This window comes from Phocoena phocoena, chromosome 6 (genome assembly GCF_963924675.1).
Source record: "Phocoena phocoena chromosome 6, mPhoPho1.1, whole genome shotgun sequence".
NCBI classification, from domain to species: domain Eukaryota; kingdom Metazoa; phylum Chordata; class Mammalia; order Artiodactyla; family Phocoenidae; genus Phocoena; species Phocoena phocoena.
In genome coordinates, this window is record NC_089224.1 from 110295268 (window position 1) to 110316093 (window position 20826).

A 20826-nucleotide genomic window follows, 5' to 3' on the forward strand; every position below is an offset into this window, starting at 1 on the left:
TTAAATGGCAATGATAACTGCTAGGTGACTAGGATGTCTTTGCGCAGTGTTTCGCGCAGTTTCCAGGCTTGTTACTCCAACGAATAAACAAAGCTGATCGCTGGGGCCCTTTAATATCCCCTTTCAGCCTTCAGACACGTAAGGGTCTCCTTGGCGAGAACCCGGCCCCCCGACTTTCTGAGAACCTTTTTCCTCCACACTCCTGTAAAGCCTTTCTCAGAAGCTACAGCCCCTTGGAAATATTTGTCAAGTTCCCAACTCCTCTGAAATCGGAACTATTAATAACCACCTACATCCAAAGACTACCGCGAAGTTTCAACGAAACGAACGTGGAGGACTCACGCCTGCACTTCCCAGCGTGAGAAACCAACAGGAAGCAAGCGCGCTCCACCTGAAAACGCGGTAGCGGCACCTGAACGTTCCCGGGCGCAGGCGCAAAGACGCCGGGCCACGCCCCATACTCTGTCAGAGCCGGCCAATGGGAGGCGGCGGCCAGAAGAGCTCGCGACTTTAGACGGTCCCTCCACCTCCCTCGGCCCGAAACGTGTGATGTCATCAAAGCGCGCCGGAAAGTGCGTCATGCCCGCGCGCCGCTAGAGCTGAGGGAAGGAAGTTGGCCTGGGGGCTGCCTGGGCTGTGTCTGCAAGGACGCTGGCAGCTGCGGTAGCTGCTTTGACCTGTCGAGGGCGGCGCGATGGGAGACGAAATGGATGCCGTGATCCCCGAGCGGGAGATGAAGGTCAGACACTGGCCGGGGCCTCCCTCCCTTCCTTAGTTCTGGTGTTGCCTTGGAGCCCCGCTGACCCGGGAAGCTCGGATGTCCGCTGACCCGCCCCGCCCCCCCCCCCCCCCCCCCCCCGATCCCGCGCCTCCTGCTTGAACAATTTGCCGCTTTCAGAATTCTCATTATTGCGTCCTGGAGCGCTCTTCAGTGCAGTCGGCGTGAAAACCCCACCGAATGCGGTTTCCGCGTCCCCTGTTGGTCTTGTGCGAGCCTCTTGAGTTATCCTAGCCCCTTTAATGTGGTGATTGGAGTAGTGGTACTAACTACTGTTTATTGAGCGTTTACTGTGCAAGGCACTGATAATTATCACAGCAACCCCACGGAATACTTGTTAATGTAGAGGAGCAAATTGAGGCTCGGAAAGTAACTTACCCAAAGCCGCATTTGACAAGCGGGCTGAAAACCAGATTGTTGTTACTGTTTTTAAGACCCTCCTCTCTCGCTGTACTAGTAAGGCGGTCCACGCTCGCCTAGTGCAGAGCCAGGATTCATCACTTATCCTACAAGGGCTTTAGTTAACTAGAATCGGAGGGCTGTTTCGGGACTGGAAATCAGCCTGAAGTCAGGAGACTTGAGAGGGCCAGGTGATCCAAATGATGGTTGTAAACACCCGAAAGGAAATAAGTTGTAGGAATATTTTAGGCATTTGAACAACAAATCACTGAAATGCATTTTAGGGAGTAGTAATCCACACCATGTTTAGAATAGTGATGCTCTCGTTCTTCTTGAGAATCACCGCCAAGGGTGAGCAACCCAGTGAGAGTGTGCCATATTTCATATGCTGGAGCAGAAGGATAAAAAGGTTTTAGAACCACAGACTTAGAAAATGATGGCCTCCCTTTGAGTTTCTGATTACAAGACCCAAGTAGGATATTTGGGATTATCAGGATGCGAATTAACAAAAAAGGTTGAAAATTTTGTGGTCTGATCTGGAAAGCCGTGTGGATTTCTGATCACCATACTCCGTTGGAATTAAGAGTATTTCAGTTAATCTTTTAGCAAATATGTATTAAACATTGAATCCAAGGAAATTAGTATGTGGGGTGTGTTAGGGATCCTGGATGAAGCACCGTAAATGGACACAAATGAAGGCTGAGAAAGGCTGTCTTTGGCTTTTACACTTTTTAGAGTGTAAGCGAAAGGAGATTCATATTCTTTTCACCAAAACCTTGACTTAAAGATAGGCTTAGAATTGAAGAAAAAAAAATGTGTGTATATATATATATATATATATATATATATATATATAACACAACTTAACATAATGCTTGGTAAACGTATGGAACTCTTTTTACCAAGAAGTGGTACACACTGAAAAGTCTTTGAAAGCAGATCAATAAATTCATGGAAGACTGGATGAATCAGACATTGACAGGAGGTTGGGGAAGGCTCCCAGGCCCTGAGGGGCTAAGGACCATGAAAATGGGAGGAAATGAAAACTGGAAATAGGTGGGGGGTGGAGGTGGCCCTGGATGTGGCAGAGGTGATGGCGCAGTTGTGGGAGGGAAGCAGAGTGTTGTGGGGTGAGGCTCTGGAAGTGGACGAGGCAAGCCATGTTGGCCTTATAGCCTGTGTTAAGGGGTTTGGACTTGATTTTAGATGTCCTCATAGCATCTAGGTATGTTTATAGGTCTTGAACACCAAGAGATTGACCTCTTCTGTGGTGGGAGTTTTGTTTAGTGTCTGATGCAGGTAAGCCAGTTTGGGATTCGGTTACCATTCAGTGGCCATTATCTCCATGTATCTTTGTTGAGTACTGCACTGGTAGTTTGAGCTTACAGGGTAGTTGAGTGATGCTTTCAATATTTAACAACAATTTATTAAGCACTACTCTGTATCGTAAGACATACCATGAAATAGGACAAGATTGTAAATAAAAAAGTGCAGCTTGTGTGGTGGTTCAGACAATAAATTAGCTAGGAATTCAGAAAAGGAAGAGATCAGTGTTATCTGGGTTAGTCAAGGAAGGCTTCATGAAAGAATTTTTTAAATTTAATTTATTCAGTAAATACTAATAAGCACTATACCGGGTGCCACAATATCACAGGAAGCTTAGAAATGACTGAGCCACACAGCCCTTACCCTCAGGGTAATGTATATTTTGTTGTACTGGAATTGGGTGTACTGAAATAATGACAGATGTGATTTAATTTCCTGTCTTCCCTGAATTGATCTTACTTTGACCCCGCACCACAGGATTTTCAGTTTAGAGCCCTGAAGAAGGTGAGAATCTTTGACTCCCCCGAGGAGTTGCCCAAGGAACGCTCGAATCTGCTTGCCGTGTCCAACAAGTATGGCCTGGTCTTCGCTGGTGGAGCCAGTGGGTTGCAGATTTTTCCTACTAAAATTCTTCTTATTCAGAATAAACCTGGAGATGATCCCAATAAGATAGGTAAGTTCCTTGGTTTGTGTTGCGTGATAGAGGAGTGAAGTGCTAATGTCACTTGATTTACAAGAAATCATTCTAGTAGTAAAACTGCTGTTAGTCCTGAGATTGACCCCAAAGAAGAGGAAGTTCTAGGTAGGCTTCTGGAAGCCCTCCTGGGTGTTCTCTTTGGTCCATGGTATTTCTCTTTTGAAGAGCTGCCCCTCTGAGCTCAAAGGGAAGAACAGCTTACCGTTGTGCCATGCTCAGTTGAACTTGAGTTCCAGCTCCCTGGGAGAAGAGTTTCATCGCGTGGCTTTTTAGTTGTCACAACAGCGCCATCCAAACAAATGGGAATGTGTGCTCTTTGGAGCATTGTTGCAAAAATACGGTACAGGGCACTGTTTTCAACAAGGGCTACAGCCACAGTTAGTTTTCTCAGGTCAGATGAGGAAGAGTCCCTATGATACTTAATGCAACATCATACATCTGTAAGAAAGCTACGATTTATCTGTACAGCTTGTTATCAGGGTGTGTGCATATTTTTATGTAGATGTAAAAATTGTTTTACATAGACCTGAATAGAGAGTTTGTGGCTTATGCTTAGAACATTCCATTTTCTGCTTTGTGTTTTTTTATGTTTTCATAGTTGATAAAGTTCAGAGCTTGCTAGTTCCTATGAAATTCCCGATACATCACCTGGCCCTGAGTTGTGATAACCTCACACTTTCCGTGTGCATGATGTCCAGTGAATATGGTTCCATTATTGCTTTTTTTGATGTTCGCACTTTCTCAAATGAGGTAAGCTGCTGGCAAACTGTAGGGACCTAAGAAGATTTCCTGGTATTGAATCATAACCTAGAAGTTCTTGGTTGGCCTTTGAATTCTTTTTCTAGATTAAAATATGGGTTTTTAAAAGGTCCTTAATTACAGAATCATAGATCTTTGGAGATAGAGGTGACTTCAAGAAATTATTTCATAATACCACCTGCCCCAAGATGTTATCATTTCTCATTTATATATGAGACAGCCAGAGCCCAGGGACCCTTAGGTGACTTGCCCAAGGCCATAGAGTTAGTAGTTATGTCAGAAGTTCCTACATCCTGGATCTCTGGCCTCCTAATATAGTGTTCTTCCATTCCAGGCCGTTTAGTAATGATAATAGTCAATAATATTGAGTGTTTATACTGACTTTGTGCCAGGCCCTGTACTAGTGCTTGACATGCCTTGTTCTCATTCATGCCTACCCTTCATGGCCTTATGCAGTAGGTACTGTCATCTTCATTTCATAGGTAGAGAAACAGGCCCAAAGAGTTTAAGTATTTGGGGTTCTTGTGTGTCTGTTTGTTTGGGGTACCTTTTATATCAATAATCTTTCATTAACCTTCCACAACAAATCTTCAGTGAAGCTCTTTTGGAATTTTGAAGGCTTTGGTGGTTTCTGCATACCAGTTAAAATAGGTATAATATTTTAAGATGCGAGCTCTCTAAAATTCAAGGGCCCAGCAGTATTAAGAAGCAGAGCCCAGATCTTTATTTAGTGTCTGCTCTTTACGGATTGTTTTGCGTTTGTGTATTCCTTTGTTGCGAGTCCCTCTGAGTACGCTATAACGATTGATTGCCGTTTTCAAAGCTGTGTTAAAATTGTCTGTAAAAAATAGACTGTTGTGCAGAGCTGCGTTTGTTTTTCATGGTCGTGGAGAAAGGTGAACCGTAATTCGAGAAAACATGCACATTCAGTAATTTTCTTTGACTATGAAATGTCTCTGTACTTACTAATTTATTTTTGCTTCTGGGCATGTGTTTTAAAAGGCCAAACAGCAGAAACGCCCGTTTGCGTATCATAAGCTCCTGAAAGATGCAGGAGGCATGGTGATCGATATGAAGTGGAACCCTACTGTTTCCTCCATGGTGGCAGTTTGCCTGGCTGATGGCAGCATTGCTGTCCTGCAGATCACAGAGACAGTGAAAGTGTGTGCGACTCTTCCTTCCACAGTGGGAGTAACATCTGGTGAGTAATAAAGTCTTCTCCTCCGTAACATATGGTAATGGTGATCTAGTTAAAATTTAATCTCTGGAAAAAAAGCAAATGGGGTTTTTTGTCATATTTGTTGTTCTTTGGTAGAAGTGGAGAGAGTGTTTTTTATTTCCATAGTTAATGCCCTTGAAGCCAAATAGCATACATTATTTAACTTGAATGTGCTTGGGTTTTCTGGAGAAAGAAATATTTTAGTATAGTTGGTTTAGAACTGTGTTGTTGAGAATAATTGTTTTGATCTAAAAGGGTCGTACTCTGACACAGTCATTTGTACCTTTGAGGAAAAGCATTAGAAAATATCAAACAGGAGCAAGAGAATGACATCTTGATATTTGAGAACCTTCTGTATTCTCCTTGTTTTATCTAAAGACTACAAAGTTTTCTGTATTTTACAGCTTTCTGGGCAGTACTCCACTGAAAAAGCATTTTTAACAGCTGATTCAGTGGCCCAGTGATAAATCACAATTGGCTTGTATCATCGAAATGATCTTTCTTTTTTCACTGTGCCAAGTAAGGATGATCCCACAGTCTTCCATGGACTGACAGAGGAACAAGAAGTGGTTACTATGTAGCTGTTTTGGTACAGATCTCATTGGTTTGCTCCATTTTATTCAGTTTTTAATTGGTAGCATTCTCTTCTTTACCCAGTCTGCTGGAGCCCCAAAGGAAAGCAGCTGGCAGTGGGGAAACAGAATGGAACTGTGGTCCAGTATCTTCCTGTAAGTCTTGCCTTGGACTTCAGAACTTTTTTACTTAAGTTACCCACTGTTTTGGGGGTGGTTTGGGAGTATCTTTGCTGTTTTTTTCTATTAAAATGTAATTTACGCTCATTGCAACAAATCTGTCAGTACACAAGTGAACACAGGAAAGAGTGTTGCATGTCCACTCTGTCAGCTTCCCCTGTGGTCTTCCAGAGGTGATATCCATGAATATTCTTCAGTGTAAATGGACAAAGAATCCATATATATCTGGTCACACCCGAATGGGAAGGAGGGGTTCACAGGCAATGCCAAGGCCTGTGCTGTTGTGTATTCCTCCTGTTCTCTGAGGGGTTGCAAAGTGGTGGATGTGGTGGAATAGGTTTGAGGTTAAGGTTTTGTTTCTTCTTTGTCATCACAAAAAGTTGTTATGTGACATTTGGTACATATTCTTCTAGGGCATTAGCCTGTGAAAAGTTAATACAGGGCTTCCCTGGTGGCGCAGCGGTTGAGAGTCCGCCTGCCGATGCAGGGGACACGGGTTCGTGCCCTGGTCCGGGAAGATCCCACATGCCGCGGAACGGCTGGGCCCGTGAGCCATGGCCGCTGAGCCTGCGCGTCCGGAGCCTGTGCTCCGCAACGGGAGAGGCCACAACAGGGAGAGGCCCGCGTACCGCAAAAAAAAAAAAAGAAAAGTTAATACAGTTGGTTTAATTTTATTGTTCGCTTTTTTTTTTTTTTTAACTTAATAGTGTATTGGAGGGACTTCCCTGGCGGTCCAGTGGTCAGGACTCTGCTCTTCCACTGCAGGGGGCATAGGTTCGATCCCTGATCGGGGAACTAAGATTCCTCATGCTGTGCACTGCGGCCAAAAAAAAAGTGTATTGGAGTCTTTTTTTCCCAGCTCATTACATATAGAGCTACTTCATTCTTTTGAATGGCTGCATAGGAGTCCACTCTGTGAATATCTCTGTTCCATTATTGATGGTTATCTGTATCGGTGTGAGTGGTTTTGCTACTCTGAGTGGTATTGCATTGAGCATCCTCACCACCTGCATTGATCCCGTTGCTGGGAGTGTTTCCATAGGGTAGGATTCTAGAAGTGGGCATCCACTCGTCTCTGTATTCATTCTCTCCTGGCTGGGGAGATGAGACTTAGGTGGTTTCTAGGGGAACTTATTGGATTTGACAGTTTCATTGGTTTGGGGATTGTTTCATTCGACTCTGTTTTTTTTTCAAATCTCTTTCAGACTTTGCAGGAGAAAAAAGTCATTCCTTGTCCTCCATTTTATGAGGCAGATCATCCTGTCAGAGGTAACACACATCTGCTTTTCTTATTGGGCTGACCTCTAATGAGGTGATGTCCGTATTGCAGAAATTTCAGATCATGTGATGTACCTGCATACCTGATCAGGGAAGTGTTGGTGCCTCCTGTATGAAAACTCCCATTATTTCAGTTAGCTAATTAAGTCGCTGTAACAATAATCCTCTGGTAGACACCTGTGTCTCTTGGTAAATGACATTAAATGGATCCTGATTTTTTTAATTAGAATTCTTCATTATTTGCCTTGATTATAATCCACCAGAAAAAAAAAAAAATACCACTTTGGGATGAATTTGGGCTTCTTGAGTCTTTGTGAATTGTATTTAGTTAGTGAAATCGGGACCTTTTTAAAAGCTATAGGAGTTGGATTTTTTTTTTTTATCCATGAGATGGTAATATAATGTACAGGGGTTATTCCAAGCACAAGATGGTTTATTAGGATGTGTGTCTTTCAGTTCTGGATGTGCTGTGGATCGGTACATATGAATTCACAATAGTATATGCTGCTGCAGACGGGACCTTGGAAACTGCTCCCGATGTGGTGATGGCTCTACTCCCGGTATGTCTATGAAAAGGATGTCTCTGTTATTTGAGAATTTTAGAAGTCTTCTAATAAAGTTCGCAGTTAGGCTTCAGTTTCCTTTTCTTGCTGGCAGTGGTCGTGCAACTTGAGGTGTAAGATTTTAATGCTGCACTGGGAGCCTAGGGACCGAAATGGTGGTGTTCACTTAGAGCATGTTCTACTGTTGAGTCACAAGGTGAAAAAAGCCCTAAAACTTACTTTGCTTAAGTTGCAAACTATGAGTTGTGGCAGATGTTAACGTGATAAAGACATTTTAGAGAAGCAAGAAAGCACCTTGATTTTCAAAATTCGTTCACTTATTTATTCATCAGATATTTATCAAATGCCTGCACAGTGTGCTTTAAAGCTGAGAACGCAGCTGCCACCAAGGCAAAGTCTTGCTTTCGTGGATCTTGCATTCGGATGAACGTGCTAGTCCACAGACAAGTGTCGGATCAAGGAGTGATAGGGGTGATGGAGGAAATAAAGCAGGGTAAGGGGTGGTTGATGACTGGCGTGTGATTTAGCTTGGGTGGTCAAGGAAGGCCTCTGAGGAAGAGCCATTTGAGTGAGGGAGGGAGTATTCTGAAGGACAAAGAAGGACCTGAATAATAAGATCTACACTGTCTTCCTAAATTGCAGTGGCATTAAAAACAGCAAATGAGGCAGGGCTTATATTTCCAAATCATGTTAACTTTCAAAGTCTAGAAAAACATTAAATACATACATAAAAGTCTAACAAAAGTGGGAGTGGCACTAGTCATTCTGTTTCGCAACCTTGTTTTACTTAGTAAATGGCAACTACCTTTCTACCTCAGTAAATCTGAATTTTGCTTTTGGGCAGATAATCAATTTATTTAGCGCTTCCCCTACTGTTGGATACTCAGGTTGCTTTCAGTTTTTCCCTGTTTTAAAGAATACTAACACTCTTTTATGTGCACTTAATGGGATTATGTTTATTTTTTAGGGTAAATACCTAGAAATGAATTTGCTAGGTCAAGCAGTATATGCTCTTTTGATATAGGCTTTTGAAAACACTGCCGAAGTATCTTTTAGAAAAGTTGTATCAGTTTGTACTCCTACCACGGTTGGAATTACCAGTTTCCCAATATGTGTGTCAATATGCATTGGTACCATTTTTAATCTTTGCCAATCTGATATGAGAAAAAAGTGCCTTGTTTTTATTAACTCTTTTGGGTTCCTGACAATATTGAATTTTAAAAATAAGTTTATTAAGATGCCTTATTTCAAGATATTATTAAGATTTTCTTTTCCCAGGGATAATATTAACACTAGCATTTATTGAATACTACTTATGTTCCGTGTTAGACTGGGTTAGATGCTTTATATGTATCCTTTCATATCTCACAACAGCCTTTGATGTAGGTTTTTTAGGTCCATCATACATGAGAGAAAACATTATCAGAGAGGTTGAGTAATCTGTCCATGCTAAAGTGACAGAAAACTTTGAATTCAGTTTGGTCAGCGGCCAATGCTTCTGTTCTTTGTACTGCTCAGTGCTGCCTTTATATAGTGTCTATATATTTTGAATGAATTTTCTCATAAAACTTAAATGATTTTATCTTTTGAGATTCTTAACTGTGTAGGATTCAAGAAAAATCGCCCATGAGATTTTTTTTTTCTCGTTCTGTTCATTGTAGAAAAAAGAAGAAAAGCACCCAGAAGTGTTTGTGAACTTTATGGAGCCCTGCTACGGCAGCTGTACAGAGAGGCAGCATCATTACTACCTCAGCTACATTGAAGAATGGTGAGCCGCGTACCCAGGGAGGGTACAACCTGCCCTCACTGTCAGGTCACCCCTGAGTCACTTGGTCCTGCTTGTTCTGTTTTGTTTCCTTTCTGTAAGGGAGGAAAATAGAGGCTGGAGATACCCCGAATGTTTTCAGCTCATGCTAGATAATGCCTTTCTGACTACTACTTCTGTTTTCCCAGTCTTGAATTATTTAGCTCAAATACATACTAAACTTAGAAATCCCGTTTTCTCATTAACTCCGGTGATGGCTTAAGAAAATACTGATATTTAAGGAACATACTGAAGTTTCCCTCTGAGCAGAAGTGTCCCTTTATAAGATAGATGACTTGAAGCAAAGCTTCTGTTCCTCTAATTAGATTATTCTTTCTACAGGGGGGTATTATATTTATTGGGAACTCTGACTTGATTCTGTTATGTCTCTCCTTTGTCTTAAGTAGGGAGGCAGTTGGCTGAGTCTCCAGGGCTCTAGCCTATGAACTGAAAAATAAAGCTTTACATCCAAAATCTTCTTACCTTTCTTCAGCCGGGTAGAAAACCTTGCTTTTCTCCTTCACGTCCCAATGAAAGCCTTGTAGATGCTACCAGTGACTCAAGTCAAGGTACAACTGTTGCTGTTTGAATTTAATGGTCTTCCGGTTTTATTCTTTGAAGGGATTTAGTGCTGGCAGCATCTGCGGCTTCAACAGAAGTTAGTATCCTTGCTCGACAAAGCAGCCAGGTAAGTGTCTCTCTTTTGTCACTTTTATGTGATACCTTTCTGAGAAAGATTTTGGAGGGGTTTAACTGAAGTTAAGATTTAGATGAAGTCACATCCCTTTTAATGAGTTTCTGGATGAGAGCACAGCTTAAATGACCAAGAGCCCTGGATCAAATGGCTTGGATATTGCATTGGACAAACATGGGTGTCAGATTTAGCCGTTCCTTCAATGTCATCAAAAGCCCTTCTGTTAGGTTAGGATGTATCCACTGTGTGTGGAAACATACTAGGAATCAGCCTCCAATAGGAGTGTACCTGGATGTGTAGGAGGTTTTTTCTGCCTTGTTCTGTTCAACCGTCTTTATTTTCTTCCTATTACTTGAACCTGCCTCTTCTATTTGGTTAACTATAACCCATCCTTGACTATGGAAGAGAGACATGCAAATCAAACCAAATTGTGACTCATCTGAAATACTTTCTGTTTGACTTTGGAAAACTGCCAGAAAGCTAAAAGCACCTGTGCGGTTAAGCGCCCATCTCCCTTCTTCCCCTTTGTGCTCTTTGCAGGCCAGGGTGGGCTGAAGTCATCGTGGTAAGCTCTCCTGAGCTCTGGTAGATTATGCACAGTGACTACACAGGAGACACAATGAAAGGGAAGCTTTTCTTTCTTTCTTTCTTTCTTTAATTACATAATTAGTAAAGGCCAGGTAATGGTTGTATTAAATTTGGGTACACATCAAGAATAAACTTTTTTTTTCCCAGAAGCCACAAAACATTTTTTTTTAATTAATTAATTTATTTATTTTTGCTGTGTTGGGTCTTTGTTTCTGTGTGAGGGCTTTCTCTAGTTGGCGGCGAGCGGGAGCCACTCTTCATTGCGGTGCGCAGGCCTCTCACTATCGCGGCCTCTCTTGCTGCGGAGCACAGGCTCCAGACGCGCAGGCTCAGTAGTTGTGGCTCACGGGCCCAGTTGCTTCGCGGCATGTGGGATCTTCCCAGACCAGGGCTCGAACCCATGTCCCCTGCATTGGCAGGCAGATTCTCAACCACTGTGCCACCAGGGAAGCCCCACAAAACATTTTGAAAAATTGATCATATCAAGTCAGATGTAGAAATGACATTGCACTGTTTCTGACATTGTAATAAAGCTGGATAATGACACAGTTTTAAACCATCAAAGCAAAACTGCAAAATACTGGCAAATATGTATACATGTATATGAAGTCACTAACTGAAATAACTCAGGTCAAAGAGAAGCTCAGAGGTACAGTTGCAGACTACTTAGAAATAATGGCAGAGACAAACTAAAAACATACGGAGCTGTTCTTAAAGAATAAGAGAGAATGAAAACTCAATAAGCTACAGGAAACCAAATCAATAAAATGTTTTATTTAAAACGTGAGCCAAATTTTAGTGCCTCTGCTGCATTTTGTAAAGGATTATAAGAAAAGGATGCAGAGAATTTTGAATATGGGTCAGTTACCTATTCACCTAATCAAAGTGAGTACAGAATTCTGCTAATTTTAAATATTTTTTCTTATTGCTAAGAAAACCAGGAGAATGACCTAAAATTTGTTTCGCTTCTGAACATTAAAATGATGGGCTATTTTTCTGCTACTGTCTTGGTGTGTCGTAGGTACTGTCTTGGTGTGTCTTAGGTACTAGGTGTGTCTTGGTACTGTCTTAGGTGTGGCCACATGACTGAGTTCTACCTATTCCAATGGGAGCAGCAGTTTCTGTGCTAATTCTAGGCCCGGCCACCAGGAACTGTGGGTCTTCTCCATTTGTTCTTCTCTTTGTCACCTGGATACAGAGTTGGTTAAGGACTAAAATAATGGCTTGTGTAGCCACAAATGAGGAGCTTGGATCCCTGAATAAAGCTGGTAGGACAGCCACTCTGCCAACTTGAATACCCAGTCAAACTCCAAAAATCTTCTGTGATGTTGGCTAGTGCATATTCGGATCTATATTTGTTACAGGGTGTTGGTATACCCTCAATAGTGAACTAGGCAAAAAGAAACAAAATAATATGTGGACCAATAAAATACAGATGAAGTAGTATGTGTATCAGAATTTGACACTGCAAATTAAATACCACTACATTAAATAACGCATTAAGCAAAAGAATCACTTGCAGTAAGCAAGTGGAGTTTATTCCAGGGGTACTTTTCTATCTCATATGTAAATGTCTAAGTGGCAACTCCTCTTGTATTTTTAAGAGGCATCTTAAACTAATACTGTCTGTAACTAAACTCTTGTTTTTCTCCCAATACCTGCTCCTCCCTCAAGTTTTTCCCTTTGTAGGTTAATCTCCATTCCATCAATTGCTCAAGCAAAAATTATGGTGTCACCTCTGACTCTCTTTCTCTCACATCTCACATCTGTCAAAAGGTAATGTTTGGCCTACTTGCAAAATGCATCTGCATTCTGACCATTTCTCACAACTCCTCAGCCAGAAACTTTTCTTTTTAAAAGTCTACCTTGAGTTTAAAAATGTTTTGTGCACCCCATGCACAGGTACATATGCCTCTTCAGTCATTCAACATTTATCCATCCTTCTCTGGGCAGCAAGGTGGCCAACCGTGAGTGCGTAGTCCTCAGGGTCACAGGCCAGAGTTCAGTCTGATTTGCTGCTCTTGGATTAACTTCAGTCACAATTTCTTAGTAGCACAAATATTTTATGTATTCACACATTGAAAAACACTTTTATTTTTGCTTTTTATCAAAATAATTATGTTCATGGTTGAAGAATCAAATAGTGGAGAAAGGCTTATAAGTGAAAAATCACCACTGCCCATCCTGTCCTGATCTGTCCTGTTCTCGAAAGGGGACCACTTGTTTTGCGTTACGCGGGCCTCTCACTGTTGTGGCCTCTCCCGTCGCGGAGCACAGGCTCCGGACGCACAGGCTCAGCGGCCATGGCTCACGGGCCCAGCCACTCGGTGGCATGTGGGATCCTCCCAGACCAGGGCACAAACCCGTGTCCCCTGCATCGGCAGGCGGACTCTCAACCACGAAAGGGGACCACTTTTAACTTGTAAACTTTTTCTTTTAATGGTTACCTCCTTATCCCTAAATAATAATTTGCTTTATCACTAGTTGTTGATTATTAATGTTAAACTATTGGGCTGTTAGGGCAAATGAGGATTTAGCTCACATGTGGCCTTCAAACCCTCCCTCCTTCCTTTCAGTAGGGTTATAGCACTGTTTCAGTTTCTTCTGTTTGTTATCTTTGAACTTTAAGTAATCATTTTTACCTTCGTTTCTTACGGTATTCCCATATAGCATCTCTCTTGATCTTCCGAGCTGTGAGAGGAACATGTCAGCGCCCCACCCTTGCCTTTAGCACACCTTCCCCACTCCCACCTGTAAGCTGTTGTCATCTGTGTCTCGTCTTTCGCAAAATCAAAGCTGATGCTGTTTGTATTCTGTTCTGTAGTGATTAGCAAGCCTTCTTTATTTTGTCTATAGATTGCTTTTCCAAGTTGGAATCCATTTTGTTTACGTTATTATGAATGTGACTGTTGACTCCATAGCTAAGTCATGGAGCATAATTATGTTCCCTTTCCTGAGCAGTTTTTTTGTTTTTCTGTTTCTCATTGAGCATTATTCCCCTTTGATTCATGCTGCCCAGTTTTGGTCAACGTTGAAAGGTTAGATTTTTAAAAACCAGGAATCATTTGTTGCAAGGAACAGATCCCACTCGAGCAAACTTGAACGAAAGGGGAGTTTATTGGAAAGATGTGGTGGTTTCTCAAGGAATCCAGTGGCAGGATGATTGGCCAGTGTGAGGAACTGACACCAGGAACTAGGAAGACAAGAACTAAGGTTACCTTGTGTCTCTGTGGTCGAGTGAGCACAGGGCATCTGGCCAGCTTTATAAGCTGCTCTGCTCAAGACCTCACCGGAGATCCCCTGGAGATCCTGGTTCCCGTCCCAGATTTCTAGGAGCAGCTACTGACTGGCTTAGTGCAGCTATTAGATTCACCCTCTGTGTTCAGGAGTCTACCTGGTTGTGGTGGACAGTACTTCAGAGAGTGTTCACAGTAGTGGTTATTTATTCACAAGGCAGGAGCTTCGTATGCCAGGAACAGACAGAGAGGTTGACTTGGACAAGTAACCCCTCGCTTGCTGGGGGACTCATAGCTTTTAGACTGTTTTTCCAGATTTCAGAGTCTCAGTCAACATATAACTCTAAACCACGTGAGCTGTCTTTTTTCTTCTCTCCTGTTGAGCAGTGCTGGAGAAGGCTCTAACCAACATGGCATTTTCTTCTTCTCCTTGTTCTTTTGTCCAGAGTAATTGGGAATCTTGGCTGCTGGAGGATTCTAGCCGAGCTGAACTGCCTGTGACAGACAAGAGTGATGATTCCTTGCCCATGGGAGTTGCCATAGATTACACCAACCAAGTGGAAATCACCATCAGTAAGTATAGTCTGACATAGCTTAGCGCAGAAGTGGTCTTCTTCCCATCATGCTTAATATTCAAATCCAGCTCTGCGTTTTCATGACAGAATCTACTCTGCTGTGCACTTTTAACTTGTACCATGTTTCTACTTAAAGAGTGAGACAGCGCATTGTACAACGCTCGTCTAATTTGAACGGATATTCGTTGACCGAGGTCACATACTCTGTGTGTCTGAGTATCTGAGTGTTGGCGTGTCTGTGTGTGCTTTAGAATACGGCTAAAACACACAGTGCTGATTTCATAGCTTTGTCTCTGTGCCCCTTCCAGGTTCCCAGTGCCTCCCAAGGGGACAGCGCCCCACGGCACTTGGGTGCTACATACCAATACTTGGTTCGAAGGCCTGGTTAGAAAATGGAGGCCTCAGGCACAGGCTTCCAGATGGGGCCTGAGCACATGCTTTGAGTCTGTCTTCTCCCCTGCTGAGGCTCGGCAGGGCCGCAGTCCCCTGAAATGTGAAAGTGAGACAAGACATTTTTTCTCACAGATCTAGAGAACAAACTAGTGGTTACCAGTGGGGAGAGGGAAGAGCTGGGCAATATCGAGGTGGGGGAGTGGGAGGTACAGACTGTTGGGTGTAAGACAGGCTACAAGGGTGTATTGTACAACATGGGGAAAATACAGCCAATGTTTTGTAATAACTATAAATGGAGTATGACCTTTAAAAATTGTATAAAAAAATAAAGTAAGAGGGGCTTCCCTGGTGGCGCAGTGGTTGAGAGTCCGCCTGTCGATGCAGGGGACACGGGTTCATGCCCTGGTTCGGGAAGATCCCACATGCCACGGAGCGGCTGGGCCCGTGAGCCATGGCCGCTGAGCCTGGTGTGCGGAGCCTGTGCTCCGCAACGGGAGAGGCCACGACAGAGAGAGGCCCGCATGATGCACACACAAAAAAAAAAAAAAAAAAAAAAGTAAGAGGATAACAAAAAAGAGAGCAAAGGAAACAGCATAACCAACAACATAACGAAAAGGCAGCCTGTGGAATGGGAAAAAAAATTACAAACCATATATCTGATAAGGGGTTAACATCCAAAATATATAAGGGACTCATACAACTCAATAGCAGAATAAAACAAAGTAAACAACCTGATTAGAAAATGGGCAGAGGACCTGAATAGATGTTTTTCCAAAAAAGATGTACAGATGGCCAACAGGTATACGAAAAGGTGCTCAACGTCACTAAGTACCAGGGAAATGCAAATCAAAACCATAGTGAGTTATCACCTCACACCTCTTAGGACGGCTGTTATCAAAAAGCTAAGTGATACCAAGTGTTAGCAAAGATGTGGAGAAAAGGGAATCCTTGGATACACTGCTGGTGGGAATGTAAACTGGTGCAGCCAGTGTGGAATAGAGCATGGAGGCTCCTCAAAAAATTAAAAATAGGGCTTCCCTGGTGGCGCAGTGGTTGAGAGTCCGCCTGCCGATGCAGGGGACATGGGTTCGTGCCCCGGTCCGGGAGGATCCCACATGCCGCGGAGCGGCTGGGCCCGTGAGCCACGGCCGCTGAGCCTGCGCGTCCGGAGCCTGTGCTCCGCAACAGGAGAGGCCACAACAGTGAGAGGCCTGTGTATTGCAAACAAACAAAAAAATTAAAAATAGAACTCCCATGTGAGCCAGCAGTTCCACTTCCCTTTCCAAAGGAAGTGAAATCAGGGTTTTGAAGAAATAGCTGCACTTCTATATTCATTGCAATGTTCTTACCGCAGACAAGACACAGAAGCAGCCAAAGTGTCCATCAGTGGATGAATGGACAGAGGGAATGTGTTGTATATATACAATGGACTCTTCAGCCATGAAAAGGAAATCCTGCCATTTGCAACAACATAGATGGACCTTGAGTGAAATAAGTCAGACACAGAAAGACAAATACTTGCACGATCTCAGTTATATGTGGAATCTTAAAAAGTTACACTCAGAGAAACAGAGAGCAGGAATGGTGGTGGCCAGGGACTAGAGGGTGGAGGAAATGGGGTGGTGTTGGTCAGAGGGTAGAAACATTCAATTATATTATGAATAAGGTCTGGGGATCTATACTTGAAATTTACTAAGGGCGTAGATCTTAACATAGACACACTACTATATATAAAATAGGTAACTAATAAGGACCTACCCTATAGCCCAGGGAACTCTACTTAATACTCTGTTATGACCTATATGGAAAAAGAATCTAAAAGAGAATGGATATATGTGTGTGTATAACTGATTCAGTGTAGCAGAAACTGACACAACATTGTAAATCAACTATACTCCAATAAAAATTTTAAAAAAAAGTTTTCACCACACACACAAAATGGTGAAGTACGTGAGGTGGTGGATGTGTTAATTAGTCTGGTTGTGGTGATCATTTCACAGCGTATACATCCATCAGACCATCATGTTGTATACCGTAAACATGTACGATGTTTGTCAGTTTTATCCCAATAAAACTGGGAAAAAATATTTGTTTACAAAAAACCATATTCTTTGGGCTTTGGGCTTCATTTTAGAAAGGTGTACCCGTCAGACACCACTGAGTTCCTTGTCCTTTCCCTGGTCAGGCTGTTTGGTCTACTCTGATTCTCGTAAAGACTTAATTGACAAGATACATGCTTATGATTCAGCTGTGAGTGAATATAAAGTAGTGGGACTCACTTCTCTGTGCCCTGCCGTGTGTTTTCCAAAGAGGCTCGTCTGTCTTTTTTTTTTTAACTAAAGGAGTCGCTTCCTGGAGACTCCTGTCTTGGTCAGGGGAATGCTAAACCTACCTCCCAAACACCAGGACACACGTAAAAATCAGAGGTTTGGGAGTCAGAGCCACTGCAGGACTGCTAGGGCTTCCCTGTAGGGCTGGTGGGACGGTGGCCATCTGATCGTGGCAGTAGCCCTTCTTTAAGGAGCTGTTTCATAAAAGGCTGTTCAGATCCAAATCAGAACAAACCAACTCGAGCTACTGTAGAGATGAGTCCTGTGAAGAGTCTTTTGCTTCCGGCAGTCTTCCGCTTCTGGGCCCAGGCCCTTCAATCGACTTGGCCCTTTTATCACCTTTGTTTTCTTTTTTAACAGACGATGAGACGACTCTTCCTCCTGCTCCAGTTCTTATGTTACTTTCAACAGATGGTGTGCTTTGTCCATTTTACATGATCAATCAAAATCCTGGTGTTAGGTCCCTCCTCAGGACACCAGAGCGGCTCTCATTGGAAGGAGAGCGACAACCCAAGTCACCAGGTGCGTGCCTCCCCCCATTTTGGCCGAGAGGGGATACCGAGGGCTTGTACGGGAGTATTTGCTGGGATGAATACTGTGAGGACACACAGTGGTTATCTTTATCAGCCAGTCTGTCTTATCGAGGCAGGACTCATCTTTTCCTCACACACATGCACATACTTGCCTTCTCTCACCCCCAAGCTTTATTCTCCAGCCTTTACTTTAGAGAAAAAGGAATCTCAGCCCGATGGATCCCATTAGGTAATTTACTGACAGTATCCTATTATAAGACCCTATATTATATGGTCTGAAACCTAACATGTTTAATCATGAGAGGTTGGTTAAATAAATGATTGTACATCCATACAGTGAAATGCCATGTAACTATTAAAAATGTTATATTTATTGACAAGGAAAGGACAGAACATATTGTAAAAGAGCACTGTATACTCTGATTCCTTTTTTATGAGAAAAATATGTACATAGAAAAAATACTTGAAAGATGTTAAAATCTAAATAGTGGCTATTGCTGGGTGATGAGAACATGGGAATTTTCTCTTTGTATTTAATTTTCTTTAGTTTATTTTTCCCTTTCTCTTTGAAGATATCACTTAAGTAATATATGTTTATTGGAGAAAAATTAGAAAATACAAAGACAGAACCACTTCAGAACCCATCAAGCAATACAGCCAGTCAGCATTTTGGTACATATGCTTCACATACATAAATGCATGCATGTAAGTGCCAATCTGCGTCTTCAGAATTCTCACAACGGCAGTGGGTCACTTGTGAGAACAGAATGAACTTTCTAGAAGGGCATTGTTTCATATTGTGGAATTTTACTAATATTTCTTTTTTTGAATTTTGTGAGTATATAACTAGTAAGTTTTTTCTCTTCTAATATAGCTAAAAAAGCTCATACTGCCACCAATTCTATATCTAGGAAGAAATGTTGACCAGTTGGGTTGGATGTGGTGGAGAACACTTAGGGGATCTTTTCTCACTGCTTCCCAATGCAGAGTGAGTTGTACTTCATAAATAGAGCCACTCAGATACTTGGGCTCCTATCAACTGGCAGTGTGACCCCAAGTAATGTACCGGGTGCCTTGCATAGACTGTATCAGTGTTGTTGTGTTGGGATATCTCCTTTTCTGCAGTGTGTACTCTGAGTTATTTTTTCCCCTTTAAGCGGTCCTGAGTCCCATGCACTACCTACACTCAGTTGCTGGGTCTGTCTGTAACAAGCAGTGTACCCTGTGAAGTTGGGAGCCTGTGGGATGATGTTTGTTTCTGAGCACAGTTCAGTGTGAGGGGCTTGCTACAAGCCCCTTATTCCCTGAGCGCGAGCAAAGACCAGTTTTACTGTTTGCCTCTCCTAGAGAAACCCCGTGTTCCCTCATGCTTAGCCCAGAGGTAACAGCCATGTTTAGATGAGAGGAAGAGAGCCACTGGAGGGGGAGGAGGTGTCCCACCAGCTCACCAGCTCTAGCTGAAGCTGGCTCATGGGTTCAGAGGACATCAGTGCTTCCGCTTGCTCCCACACTCCAGCGCCAAGGATGCTGGGTCAAATGATCACAAAGAGCAGCATGATGGTTTTCAGATATTTAGTTCCATTTTCAGTGGGGAAGATGCCTGTGCTTTCTCTGGGGTTTGGCATATGCTTTTTGTATTGGTCTACTAAATGCATGGAAGTGATTGACACATATGCTTGGGTCTCTAAAGAGGTAAGCTGTTGTTGATTCCATATTTATTGTGTAAAGGAAGTATTAACAGAATAGATAGGCTTGCATTATATACTGTCGTCGAAGTGACAGTTTACCTGGGGGTCGTTGTTTTCAGAAAGTGGCATTTTCATACTTGTATCCTAAGTATTTCCTTGCTTTAGACATAGTGAAGATAAACTGTCACCTCTGACAATTTGGAAGAACCAAGACCCATAAATGTATTGATTAAAAAATACTGCTTTCTTAGTTAGTTATTTAATTTGGAGAATTAACATGTTTATAGAAAGTTTGGAAAATAGAAAAAATTTTAAACTTGCCTTTTATGGTATTCTCTTGCAGTGCTTTTTCATAAACATCTTCATAGTTGTGATTATATTATATACATAATTGGTATGCTGGTCTTTTATTTAAATTTTAAGTGTTTTCCAGGTTCTTAAGTAATTTTTATGATTCATTTAGGAGTGTTTAACACTCTGTTGAATATATTTTACCATGTGGGTTGTATTAAATATCTTTTTCATTTTTTAGGTTATTTCCATAGTCTTTATTCTTAAAATTGGGCTTACTAGGTACATGTTCTGTGATTTTTGAGGCAAAATGCTAAAACGCTTTCTAAAAGACTGTGCTAAAAAGGTACCTAGTAGTGATAAAAAGTTTCAGGTTTGTTTTACCCTTTCAAACATAGGGGATTATTATATTTTTATTTTGATAATTTAGAGGACAGGCAAAAATATGCCTCTTTTAAATTTGTATTTCTTTGATTAGAGAGACAATATATTTTCTTTTTATGAATTAGATTCCCAGCTTATATCTATTAACGTCTCAACTTTTTTTAAATCTCAATTTGTATGAGCTTTAAAAAAAATAAAACATATTACTTGTCATTTGCTGCAAATTTTTTTTCATTTACCTTTTGGTTGTATAACTATTTCTGTACATAGTCAAATCTTTATCTTTTGTGTTTTTTTCGGGGGGGTCACTTTTAGGTTTATCAAGTTGATAGACTCTAAGAGACAACTCACTTTTTGCCTCCTTTGTTTTGAGATATAGTTATATATATGCTTTTGTATATGTGTGTATCTTTAATTAACCTAGAGTTGTTTTAGTGACTCTTATGAGGTGTAAGTCTGAATTAAAGGTTTTTCCTGATAATAAAATATTGCAGAATAACTTATTTTTCACTGTAACTTTGAGAAGTGTATTTTTTCTA

At 41.9% G+C, this 20826-nt stretch overlaps 1 protein-coding gene across 2 annotated transcripts in view; it reads left to right on the forward strand.

The window, feature by feature from the left end:
- Window positions 1-628: 628 nt before the first annotated feature.
- The window catches only part of NUP214 (nucleoporin 214), a 100779-nt gene continuing 80581 nt past the window's right edge, over window positions 629-20826 (forward strand). The window contains exons 1-11 of one of the 2 annotated variants that reach the window (XM_065878688.1): window positions 629-739; window positions 2981-3176; window positions 3799-3950; window positions 4962-5160; window positions 5836-5906; window positions 7136-7199; window positions 7665-7768; window positions 9433-9539; window positions 10197-10263; window positions 14540-14666; window positions 17752-17913. In XM_065878688.1, the coding sequence (XP_065734760.1) occupies window positions 695-739; window positions 2981-3176; window positions 3799-3950; window positions 4962-5160; window positions 5836-5906; window positions 7136-7199; window positions 7665-7768; window positions 9433-9539; window positions 10197-10263; window positions 14540-14666; window positions 17752-17913 (1294 nt within the window). In that variant the 5' untranslated portion in view covers window positions 629-694. The remainder of the gene's footprint in view (window positions 740-2980; window positions 3177-3798; window positions 3951-4961; window positions 5161-5835; window positions 5907-7135; window positions 7200-7664; window positions 7769-9432; window positions 9540-10196; window positions 10264-14539; window positions 14667-17751; window positions 17914-20826) is intronic. The other variant, XM_065878689.1, reaches the window with a different exon arrangement.